Source organism: Podarcis raffonei, chromosome 8 (assembly GCF_027172205.1).
Source record: "Podarcis raffonei isolate rPodRaf1 chromosome 8, rPodRaf1.pri, whole genome shotgun sequence".
Taxonomy (NCBI): domain Eukaryota; kingdom Metazoa; phylum Chordata; class Lepidosauria; order Squamata; family Lacertidae; genus Podarcis; species Podarcis raffonei.
Genome location: NC_070609.1, coordinates 30,332,947 through 30,344,994, shown reverse-complemented (window position 1 = coordinate 30,344,994; position 12,048 = coordinate 30,332,947). Strand labels below are relative to the sequence as shown.

Below are 12,048 nucleotides of genomic sequence, written 5' to 3'. Positions count from 1 at the left end.
TATTGAGTATAACTGCCCTGATACCATCATGAGTACAAATCATTACGAAGGGCACCTGTCCTTTGGCTGATTGGTTGGTTGCAGTTTCTTTGTTGTTGTTTTCTGACAATGCAGAAGGGGCCAAAATACTGGCCTCAGCATAATTTTGCTTCCAAGCAAACACACCAAAGACGAGGCTGGGGGAGGAAAAACATGCTGCATTGCTAGTTTCCAAAAGATAATACCAGAGCCTACAATAAACTCCCACTGCCACTGGCCTTGCTGAGGCCTAGCTCATTCCCGATTCCCACGCTTAGTTAATTGCCGGCAAATTCCGCTTCTCCAGGATTTCCCTCTTGTTTCTCTTGGCCCAGACAGCTTCACAATGGGCAACGCTTGTTATTTCAGTCTTCGTTGTTTTCCTATGCTTCCTATTTCCCCGACTGCAGCTCTCCCCCTGCCTGCCCCCGTCTGTAAGGAAAGCAGCAAGCTAAACCCGCAAGGCCACCGGGCTGATCCAAGCCTCTCTTAGGACTCCTGCTGTCTCCTCTCCTCTCCCATAATTTCACCCACCCATTACAGGAAGCAGGTGAAGTCACCCTGGTTTCCCTTCTTTTTCCACCTGCCCAACCAGCTGCCCCTTGGAGGATCGTAATAACGCCACAGGACTGAGAGCCAGCCCAAAGCCTTTGGCAACAGTGACTCCTCCCTTCCCCTTTAGCTCCTCCCCTCTGCACTCATCCTGGAGTTATTGTAGTCAACTTCCCCACCACCACCACCAAGCTCTTCCGAACAGTCACAGAGTTTCCTGGATCACAGCAAGAGGGCTCTGTGCTCTCTTGCCGCAGCCTCCTTTCTCTTCTGGAGCAAAACTCAGAAGGGCAGTAATCCAAAACCAAAAACTTGGATTTGTATGCTGAGAACTTGCATTTTACTTGTTGGTGAGTACCACAATCGGGGAAAGAACATAGGAAGCTGCTGAGTCAGGCCCTTAGTCTGTCTTCTTCAGTGTTGTCTACACTGACTGGCAGCAGCTCTCCAGGGTTTGGGGCAAGGATCTCTCCCACCCTGCCTGGAGGTGCCAGGGATCAAACCTGGCGCCTTCTGCATGCAAAGCAGGTGCTCTGCCATTGAGCTAGCCCTTCCCCAGATTTGTTTTGGCCCAGTCTCCAAATTAGTTGGACAGCCTCAGAAGTAGCGTGCCCATTTCTTTGATTTATTTTACTTTATTCATTTATTATTTCCTACTTGCCTGTGAGTTCTTTCCACTTGGTCTGGTACTCTTTTTCCTTAATACCACCTGCATGGGACCTTGGAATGATTTAGTCATTTAGCTATATTTCTGTCCTACCCTCTTTCTATCAGGAGGGTATGCATGGCACAGTCTCCCATACAGACCTGCTTTGCTTCAGCAAAGTTGCCATATCCTTTGGCAACTAGTTGCTAGTCCTCGTGTACTCAGTGGAAGAAGGAGCAAGCACACTGCATGTGCTCAGAGACACACTCTTATCCTTGCGTGTATACTCCATGTATACTGAGCATCAGTCCCAGTACAGAATGGAAATTCTGGAGCATGGAATCTCAGCCAGATAATAAAAGACCAGATAATAAACATAGGATCACACACACCAAACTGGCATAGGGCTGCCAACTTTTCAACCTGCCACCGTCATCATGCTTTCAATAGCACCTTGAAACACATGCGTTAGCCAGCAGTCATGTTTTCCTCCATGCCGTGAAAAGTTCTGCTGCTTGATGTGTGTCAGGCAATGAAGACACGCAGCAGAACAGGATTTCCTTCCATCTGGCAACCCTGATCTGAGATAGCTTGTGTTTCTTCCAAGTATTGAGGGTTTCTTACTTATCCTTGATAGGCAGTTCTGGGCAGTAGCAGGAGAAAAACATTTACCTGCCCTGCTGGAATTTCCTCTAGAATAATTTAACCCTTTGATAGAGTGGGCTCCGCCCACACACACACACCCCTTCCTTCGTTGGTTCTGTTGAGTGGGACAATCCTTTCGGTATGTGAGGTTGAAAAGGCTATCACTTTAAAAGCTGATCAAGCCCCTGACTGGACACTTCTTGATTGACTGCCTGCTCTTTTCTCTTTATAACCCCAGGGGCAAGTAGCAGAGGGCTGTGGTGGCCTTCAGAGAGGTAATAGGCTGAGAGAGGGCTTAAAAGGTGAGCAAAAGAATTTGTTATTTGGCCATTGTTGTCTGTTGACTTTATGACTTGTCCCTCTGTCTTTATTTGCATTTTAAGATTAAATCTCTCTTTATGTTTTAAAGTTGGTGGTGTCAAAAATCTATAATAGGATATAGTTTAGCATTGAAAAATACCCATGTTTAGTAGCTCCATGCATGGCTTTTGAAGATACCTAAGACAGAGCTGCAGGATGAAATTGCCAAGTTAAAACAAATAACTGGAAGGTCGCATGGGTGGGGAAAGGCTTCATAATGCAGGAATGGCTGTAGCTCATCAAGAGAGCATCAGGGTCCCAGGTTCAGTCCCCAGCTGCATCTCCAAGTAGGAACTGCTGCTGCCTGTCAGTGTATGTAATATGGAGCTAGGTGGAGCAATGGTCTGAATTTGTATAAGACACCTTCCTATATTCTTACAGCAGCAGGAGCTCCTGATTGCTGTCTCCAACTATAAGCTTGGTATGCATTCATGCTTTTAAGCACAACTGCCTTGTCTGATACAAAATTTTAAATTTAAGGGGAAGTTAGCTTTAAGGGGAAGTTCCTGCAGAGCAGCTGAACACAGCAGAGGAGAGTAGCTTTTCAAAGGTCTCCGTTTTGTACTGTATATTTTGTCAGCATGCTCAGCATCTTGCTTCCCCCCTCCCAATAAGTTTTAATCTTTCTAGCTGTTGTTTTTTACGGGAAACTGAGGGTAACAATGAGTGATGTGGGGTTGTGGTTGGCTTGGCTTCTCAGTACAGATCCCTAAAGGGGCAGCATTCATTGGGTGGTTTGTCTCCTAAGTGCTAAAAGATCATAGAATGAGTTGCAAGGTATGCCAAGTGTCATCTACTCCAGCTCCCTGCAATGCAATCCCTGACAAATGGCCACCCAACTTCTGTTTAAAAACCTCCATTGAAATAGTCCACCACCTTCCTAGACAGTCTGTTCCACTGCTGAACAGCTCTAAGATAAGGGGGAGTGAGGGTCTGGTCCCTTTGGTAGAAATATATCGTAGTGGGGTTTTTCCTAAATGTTCTGCAAATGATGAGACTATTAGGAATTTTCCTGCACAGTGGATCTTCTTACCAGACATCCACACCAAGCATGCAAAGCACTTTTATACCATTTTCAGTGTCATGGTCCCCCCCTCCCCGCAAGGGAACTGTGGTTTGTCATGGGTGCTATTAGGAGAACCCTTCACAGAGCTATAATTCCCAGCATGTTTAACAAACTTCATTTCTCATAATTCCTTGGGGAGGAAACATGACTGTGAGAGTAGTATAAAAGTTGGAGGGTCATGTGCTTTATTTTTTATTTTTTTTTATTTATGCAACTATTTCTTGCAAAACTTCAGCCCAACAACATGAATATATGGTGTGGATTTGACTGTTCCCTTTTCTCCTCCACAGGGCAATTTCTAGGATTAATTTGCAGGCCAGTAGGTTAATTCACATTGGTCCCAGGGCCTGGTCTTAAGACACTTAATGGGCCAAGATTGCTGAAGCTAAGGAGGTCTGGGTCTTGTCAGTGCCTCACTGCAAGACATTTTGAGAATCCTATTAAAGCTGCCTCAAGTTTCCACAGCAGAAAAACAAGGCCCTTCTCCCGTAGAGTTGCCTCTTCTCCCTGCTTGCTGAGCACTCTTCCAAACCCCTTCCAAAGAACTGGCATTTTTTAAAGTGTTTTTTAGGCTGCTAACATCACTATGGTCCAGAATTTGTATATGCATATATCTGTACTTTTCTGCTTTAAATTCTACTCTTAAAGCTTTCGTCCTTCAATGTCCATGAAAATTCTAGCTAGGTAAATATTCTAATCCTCAAAGTATCTTGTTACTAGATAGGTAGAGAGGGTGGTGTAGAGCATGGGAACAGTTAGCTGGCCCTTTCTCTCTATCCCAAAACTGTATTTTAAAAATGGGATGCTCTGTAAGGATTGTCCTTGTCCAGATGTAGAAGAGCCTGAAACACTTCTGGATTCCTCTGCCATTTGTTATTTTGAAAGCAAGTTCTGACACTTCTAGAAATTCAGCTGCTCTTCACTTCCACAATAGCAGAGCACCAGGGGTGAGACCTGTGCAAGTTACCATTCTGACTGTTAGCGTCTTAAGGCAAATTGTATTTTAAGTTTGGGGTTCCTTATTTCTAAAAAATAAAATACAACAATTATATAGGAAGTGTGCTTGCTCATACTTGGTCCTCACTTGTGCTGGTCTCTCCCCACCCCAAGCTATCTAAACTTTCACCTGTAAGTTTTTGGGGCAGGAACTTTCCTTGTTAATTTTAGTCAGAAACACCACCTACACTGAATGGTGTTATGGAAACAATATTTGCAAAACTTCGCTGTGTGGCTATGTATCACATAGCAAGTAATCAATAGTGGCTTTTAAGTGGTAAAAGTATGTATTGTGCTCTCCCTTAGCACAAGATGGGTGACTGGGGCTTCCTGGAGAAGTTACTGGACCAAGTGCAGGAGCACTCGACGGTCATCGGCAAAATCTGGTTGACAGTCCTCTTCATCTTCCGCATCTTGATCCTGGGCCTCGCCGGGGAGTCCGTGTGGGGAGATGAGCAGTCAGACTTTGTCTGCAACACCAAGCAGCCCGGCTGCCCCAACGTCTGCTATGACAAGGCTTTCCCCATTTCCCACGTCCGTTACTGGGTCCTGCAGTTCCTCTTTGTCAGCACACCCACCTTGGTCTACCTGGGGCACGTCATCTATCTCTCCCGGCTTGAGGTGAAGCTGAAGGAGCGGGAGAGTGAGCTCCGGGCTCTGCAGTCTAAGGATTACAAGGTGACAGCCATGCTGGTGGCGGTGGAGAAGAAGATGGCCAAGATCTGCGTGGCGGAGGATGGGAGGATTAAAATCCGCGGGCCTCTGATGTGGACCTACACCATTAGTGTGGTCTTCAAGAGCATCTTTGAGGCTGGCTTCCTCCTTGGCCAGTGGTACCTATATGGTTTTGTAATGCATGCCCGCTATGTCTGTCAGGGGGACCCGTGCCCACACCATGTGGACTGCTTTATGTCCCGCCCCACTGAAAAAACTATCTTCATCCTCTTCATGCTGGTGGTGGGCTTGATCTCCCTCGTTCTCAACCTTCTGGAGCTATTCCACCTCTGCTGCAAGAGCCTGCTGCACAACACCAAGGAAAGAGACTTCTGTTCCCCCTCCTCTGCTCCTCCCATGCCCTGTGAGGCCAACAGCTTCCCCAACAAGCTTTGCGGTGTGCCTGAGGAGGCTTATGCCGACAAGGCTTTCTTCTACCTCCCAATGAATGAGAGGCCTTCTCCGCCCTACCAGGCATACAACAAACTTTCCAGTGAGCAGAACTGGGCCAACTTCAACACAGAAGAAACCTTGGCCTTGCAAGGCAGGAATAAGCCCCCTGACGTCTTTACCACGGAAGCCCCCATAGTCCATCTCTCCCAGGAAAGGCAGTCGAGCCGGCCTAGCAGCAGTGCTTCCAAGAAGCAATATGTCTAGCAAACAAAGCAACCATTACAGAAGATGGATGTTGTCTTCCTTTGAGGCAACTCTGGGTTTACTCAGCTAATTAGCCTTCCTGATAATGGATGGCTCCCTTCCGATTTTGACAAAAGTGGCCATGTCTCAAATGTTCTTCTCAGGGGCCGCCTTGTTTTCTACCATGTGAAACCTGCTGTACCAAGTAGGGCTATCCTGGCTTTCGTATAGACATAAACTGAACCTTCCAGGTAGAGTCTACCATGGGACATCTTCTGGGCCAATGAAATGGCTGCTTCACAGACATTCAGTCATCCAAGTGTCAGAGGGTGACTAGTTGATTGGGGAGGGGCATTTGTTGGTCTTCTTTTTGTGTTAGGCCTTGCAGGTGAGGACGGGTAGCAGCAACCACCTGAGGAGGAGGAACGGGCACCTCTATCAGCTTGGCACTATGCAGGAGTTGGCCTTGCTTTCTGGAAGATGATTTGTATCCTAGTGCAGAAAACACAGAGGAAAGTGTTTTTGTTTTCAGTGGGAAGAAACTTACTGTTGTGGCTTCTATTCCCAGATAGCAACATGGTGACGTTGTATGACATTCATATATCATTTTTTCTTTCCTTTTCTGTACAACTCCCTGGTTTACAGGAAGTCTGAGTAGGATAGCAAAACTGCGAGCCATATACAGTCATGTTGGACTAAAAACAGAGTTCCTGTCACATGCGGGCATTTTAGGGAATATCGGCTACTGCCGAAGTAAGCTTGTCAAGCAGGCCTCCTCGCTGATAGAGTTTGGTTGGTGTGGCTTAAGTACTTTTCAGTTATTTCTTGCATGTTGTGCTCCTTGATGGCAACTGTCACTGGAAACTGTCCCTGAAGGCTTTGTGCCACATTACAGAGTTCACCTTCACTGTATAATGTAACCACTAGCACTTGATCTGAAAAAGACTTTTGCACTTCCAACTTAATAGCTTTTTTGCTGGCTTGGGCTGATGGGAGGTGGAGTCTAATAATATCCAGAGAGCACTACATTAGCCATCCCTGCCAAAGACAAACCTAAAGAAGGTTTTAGTTAATTTGTTCACCAATTCATCAAAACTGTCTCCTGATCATTTTCTGAAGTGTCATTTTTTTTCATCAAAAGCAAGACTGTGGTCCACTGGGCTGTCAAGAAACTGGTGGCATGTCTGTGGCTGTTAACTTTTGTTTGATGTACATTCCAATGCATATAGGGCCCCCTCCCTGCCCTACTGGATAACAGTTGGTCCTCTTGGATTCAGTGTCTGTTCCCCTGCTTAACCCCACTATGTAGAATGATGCGTTAAGTCATAAAACACTGTTTACTATTCTCTTTTTAAGATGTCAGATGTTTTATATATGTATCTTTAAGTATGGCTGTATTGCCCAATCTCTATCCTGGATTCTTTGTTTTGCTGTCCTGTCCCTTCTGTTAATTTATTACAATCTTAAATCCTGTATAGTCTGAAAAGGCAAGCTGGATCTTCTGCATCTGTTGCTGAGGCAGTGTCCAAAAGTTAAAAGTAGGAATCTCACCTGAATCTCACAGAAGGATATGCCTGTTGAGCTGCCTTGGGAAGAGGTCTTTATCCATTTCTGAACTAAGACAAAGGGCAGGGGTGTCTTAAAATGTTTATCTGCAGCAACTTCTTGCATAGAAGTGTTGGCTTCAATAAGAATATGGCAGCTCCCTCTTTGTAGCGTCCAACATCCCAACCAACAGGATGTTGGGCAACCTGATTTTTCTTGGTCTCCAGTGAACTGTTCTTACTAAAGCTGTGAAAAGGAGATCTGTATCTGTCGGTTTGATGTCAACCAGCATGTAATATGGAGAGCTTACTTCCCCACTGCCAAACTGGCCAAAGTTGAATGAACAGCAAGGGCGCAAGTAGAAAATTTGGGAATACATTTAGTAGTATTAAAAGTGGTTTGTTTGTTGTTGTTTTTCAAATTAAAAGAAAAACATGAGACCATCTTGTGTGTGCATTAAGACTACTCCTTGAACCCTTTGTTACATACTCTGTGCTTGAAATGAAAAAGTAGGTTATGGGAAGTGAGGGGGAAACTGCCTTGTGTTTCACAACAGGTGTGGCCAGGCTTTTGAGGGCTCCTTTGCTTATTTAACTGGTGCCCCAACAGCTATTAACCCAGATCCAGCTTCATAAAGAACATACTGTATATGACAACCAAAGCACAGCTGCCCTTTGAAAGTTGCACTTCTCCAAATGCTGCAATGCAGTTCACCAATCAAGTAATGGGTACAAAAACATATATGCCAGGGCAAGCGGTATGTGTATTATTAATGATAATACTATACAAAAAAGCCTTACATTGGGGAAAATTGCTTTGGAAATGTGTGTATAGTAAGCAAAAATGTATAGCTGGCAATATGCTGATGAATACTCAATATGACTTCTTAATAATAATCCCAAACTGATGAGACAATGTAGGAAATGGAACATGACTGGAAACAATGAGAAACAGAAATTGACAAACCTTCCTAACCCATTTGCAACATACATAAATTATAGGCAGCTCAAAACTTCATTCTACCTCAAGAGCAAAACATAGAACAGCGGGGTGGGGGGGCTTTTACAGCCAGACAGCTGCATTTCCCCGTGACTTACCTGCCAGGGGCTGCATGCCAGTGGGTGGGGTCAGAGACCAAAAGGGTAGGACAAATGGAAATGCTGCTTTCATTTGTACACTGGCCTGTACATTCCAGCCAAGATGATGTGGTTAGATTGGTGCACTAGGACCTGGGAGACCAAAGTTCAAATCCCCACTGACCCTTGAGCCAGTCACTGCCTCTCAGCCTAACCTATCTAACAGTGGTGGTGTGGAGATTAAGTGAGGAAGGGAGAGCCCCTACAAATTTTGCTCCAGGTTTCTGCTCATGAGTCTGGCATCCTCTCTTTATTTGCTTCCAAGATTATACTTCCCGCCATTTGCTTGCTGTTATTCTGCCTTGGATTTTGACAAGCTGGAACCGGTGCAGAAATAATAATAAATTTTTATTTATACTCTGCCCATCCCAGTTTAAAAACTGGGCTCCGGGTGGTTAACAGCAAATATAAAACATTGATTAAAATGTGACTTTAAAGCAGCATAAAATACAACATAAAATGCAGCATCAATATCAATAAAATTCAAAAATTCAGGGGTCATTGGGGGAGGGACCCCAGTCAGTAGACATCAAGTGATCACCAGGGCTATCTGGCCAAGTTAGTCCTACTAGGAACAGCAAGGCGACCAGGGAAGAATTTAAATGTGGGGTCCCAGAAAGGGTTTCTTCATAGAAGAGGAAAGGGGGAAAGGGAATAGAGGATCAGGCTAATTCAAATTGAAGGCCATGTGGAATAGCTCTGTCTTACAGGCCCTGCAGAAGGAGATCAAGTCCTGCAGGGCCCTAGTCTCGTGGGACAGAGCATTACACCAGGTTGGAGCTGTCACTGAAAAAGTCCTGGCCCTGGTGGAGGGTAGTCTGGAAGAACTATGCTACCACTCAGTGGATTTGTAACTGGCTGACTGACCGAACCCAAAGGGTGCTCATCAATGGTTCCTCTTCATCCTGGAGAAGAGTGACTAGTGGAGTGCCACAGGGTTCTGTCTTGGGCCCGGTCTTATTCAACATCTTTATCAACGACTTGGATGATGGACTCAAGGGCATCCTGATCAAATTTGCAGATGACACCAAACTGGGAGGGGTGGCTAACACCCCAGAGGACAGGAACACACTTCAAAACGACCTTGACAGATTAGAGAACTGGGCCAAAACAAACAAGATGAATTTTAACAGGGAGAAATGTAAAGTATTGCACTTGGGCAAAAAAAATGAGAGGCACAAATACAAGATGGGTGACACCTGGCTTGAGAGCACTACATGTGAAAAGGATCTAGGAGTCTTGGTTGACCACAAACTTGACATGAGCCAACAGTGTGACGCGGCAGCTAAAAAAGCCAATGCAATTCTGGGCTGCATCAATAGGAGTATAGCATCTAGATCAAGGGAAGTAATAGTGCCACTGTATTCTGCTCTGGTCAGACCTCACCTGGAGTACTGTGTCCAGTTCTGGGCACCGCAGTTCAAGAAGGACATTGACAAACTGGAACGTGTCCAGAGGAGGGCAACCAAAATGGTCAAAGGCCTGGAAACGATGCCTTATGAGGAACGGCTAAGGGAGCTGGGCATGTTTAGCCTGGAGAAGAGGAGGTTAAGGGGTGATATGATAGCCATGTTCAAATATATAAAAGGATGTCACATAGAGGAGGGAGAAAGGTTGTTTTCTGCTGCTCCAGAGAAGCGGACACGGAGCAATGGATCCAAACTACAAGAAAGAAGATTCCACCTAAACATTAGGAAGAACTTCCTGACAGTAAGAGCTGTTCGACAGTGGAATTTGCTGCCAAGGAGTGTGGTGGAGTCTCCTTCTTTGGAGGTCTTTAAGCAGAGGCTTGACAACCATATGTCAGGAGTGCTCTGATGGTGTTTCCTGTTTGGCAGGGGGTTGGACTCGATGGCCCTTGTGGTCTCTTCCAACTCTATGATTCTATGATTCTATGATTCTATGATTCTAAGAGGGTGGCCAAGTTGATAAACGAAATGAAACCTTATGAGGAACAGTTGAGGAAGTTGGGTATGTTTGGCCTGGAGAAAACTGGTGGGTATAGGTGTGGGAGAGGGAGAGAGAGAGAGAGAGAGAGAGAGAGAGAGAGAGAGAGAGAGGAGTGCCATCTTCAAGTACCTTAAGGTCTGTCATATGGAAGCAAGCTTATTTTCTGCTGCCCCCAGAGGACAGGAACCCAAACCAATGGGTTCAAGTTACCTGAAATGAAATTCTGACTAAACATTAGGAAAAATGTTCTGATAGTAAGAGCTGTTCAACTGTGGAACAGATGAGCTTGGTAAGTGGGAAACTCTCTTTCATTGGAGATTTTTGAACAGGTTGTATGGCCACCTGTCAGGGAATTCTTTAGCTGTGACTCCTGCATTGCACAGGGTTGGACTAGACAGCCCTTGGGAACCCCTTCCAACTCTACAATTCTATGATTAATATGTTTGTTTTATTCCCATCCTTTTAAAGCCACAGTCCTGAAAAACCTGGATTCATTTCGGTTTATTTCATTTTACTTGGCAGCATTCCAGTTGTGTCAGCCATTTCTGCTACATCAGCAGCAAAGCAGGGTCAATTTCTTTCTTTCCCATTTATTCTCATGCCCGTGTCTGCTGCTACTTATTTTAATTGCAGCCTCTATGAATATGTTAAACATTACAAGGAACTGTGAGCACCCTTGACAGATCTCTCTATGCATTTCAGCTCTTCACTCAAATATCATTTACACTAATGATAGCTTTCTAGTTTGGATATAAATTATATATTATTCTTCTGTCCTCTGAGTTTATTCCTGCCTGCTGCAATATACGAAACATCTTATTCCAGCTGTCATGGTCTTTTCCCCTAGGTCAATAATATGCTATGTATGAGCCCATAAGACTGTGGGGTCTTTCAGGCGTGTGGTTTGGTTTGCACATATATACAGATGAAAGGATTCACAGCATTAACTTCTCTGGAAACCTAATGGGAAAGCAGCAGATCTTGCTTCCCCATTAGGTTTCCAGATAAGTCTTCAACCACAGCTTTGGGTCCAGGATAGAGCAAGCATGGCTCTGTCCTCCAGCTTCAAAACTCACACTACTCTCATAAACACATCCCCCAAAGGCCATCCTATTTCTCCATCCTAAGATGATGTGGTACCCAGCCAGGTAAGGTGAGGAAATGCCCACCAGTTTGTCTCTATGGCAACAGAGCTCACTTCTTAAGATGTGAATGCTATGTACTTAGCTGACCAGCTAAGGCCATTACACTGATAAAGAAACTGGTCTGGCAGGTTTCCACTTCTGGATGCTACCCTCCCAGATACAGGATCATGGGCTTAGAAGGGAGCCAGATACCATCCTCATGGATCACCACCTCCCCTAGCCCCATCCAAACTTATAACATTCCTGTTAAGGGGATTTGAGGAAGGTTGGTGCCCCATACCCCAAGAGTGCTAGTCAGTGGCTTCTCATCCACCCGGAGAATTGACCAGTGATCTGATTCAGTATAAGGCAACTTCTTATGTTTCACATTAAGAGCCATTTTGGGTCAATGGAGTTTAAGAAGCTGCATCAGGGGATTCTGCAGAGCCCCCCTCAAATGACAAAAGGGTTTTGTCTAAATGTCAGGAAGAACATCCTGGTGGTATGAGCTGCCCAAGAGTAGGACAGACTGCCTTAGAAGGTGGGGAGCTTTTCTTAGAGGCACAGGGATACTGTCCCAGCAGATTTCCAACATCCAAGGGCTGGACTAGATGGCATTCAAGGTTCCTTCTGATTCTATTATTCTAGTCTTTCTTTTTA

At 45.1% G+C, this 12,048-nt stretch overlaps 1 protein-coding gene across 3 annotated transcripts; it reads left to right on the top strand.

Moving 5' to 3' along the window:
* Positions 1-566: 566 nt before the first annotated feature.
* Positions 567-7,621, top strand: GJA4 (gap junction protein alpha 4). Of its 3 annotated transcripts, none has more exons than XM_053398907.1 (3): positions 569-920; positions 2,100-2,163; positions 4,590-7,621. In XM_053398907.1, exon 3 carries the CDS (start codon positions 4,596-4,598, stop codon positions 5,652-5,654), a length of 1,059 nt encoding a protein of 352 aa, XP_053254882.1. In that variant the 5' UTR covers positions 569-920; positions 2,100-2,163; positions 4,590-4,595; the 3' UTR covers positions 5,655-7,621. The 3 variants fall into 3 exon arrangements, with proteins under 3 accessions (XP_053254885.1, XP_053254882.1, XP_053254883.1); XM_053398908.1 differs by lacking the exon at positions 569-920 and adding an exon at positions 1,843-2,000; XM_053398910.1 differs by lacking the exon at positions 2,100-2,163 and having other exon boundaries at positions 567-920.
* The last annotated feature ends 4,427 nt before the right edge of the window (positions 7,622-12,048 follow it).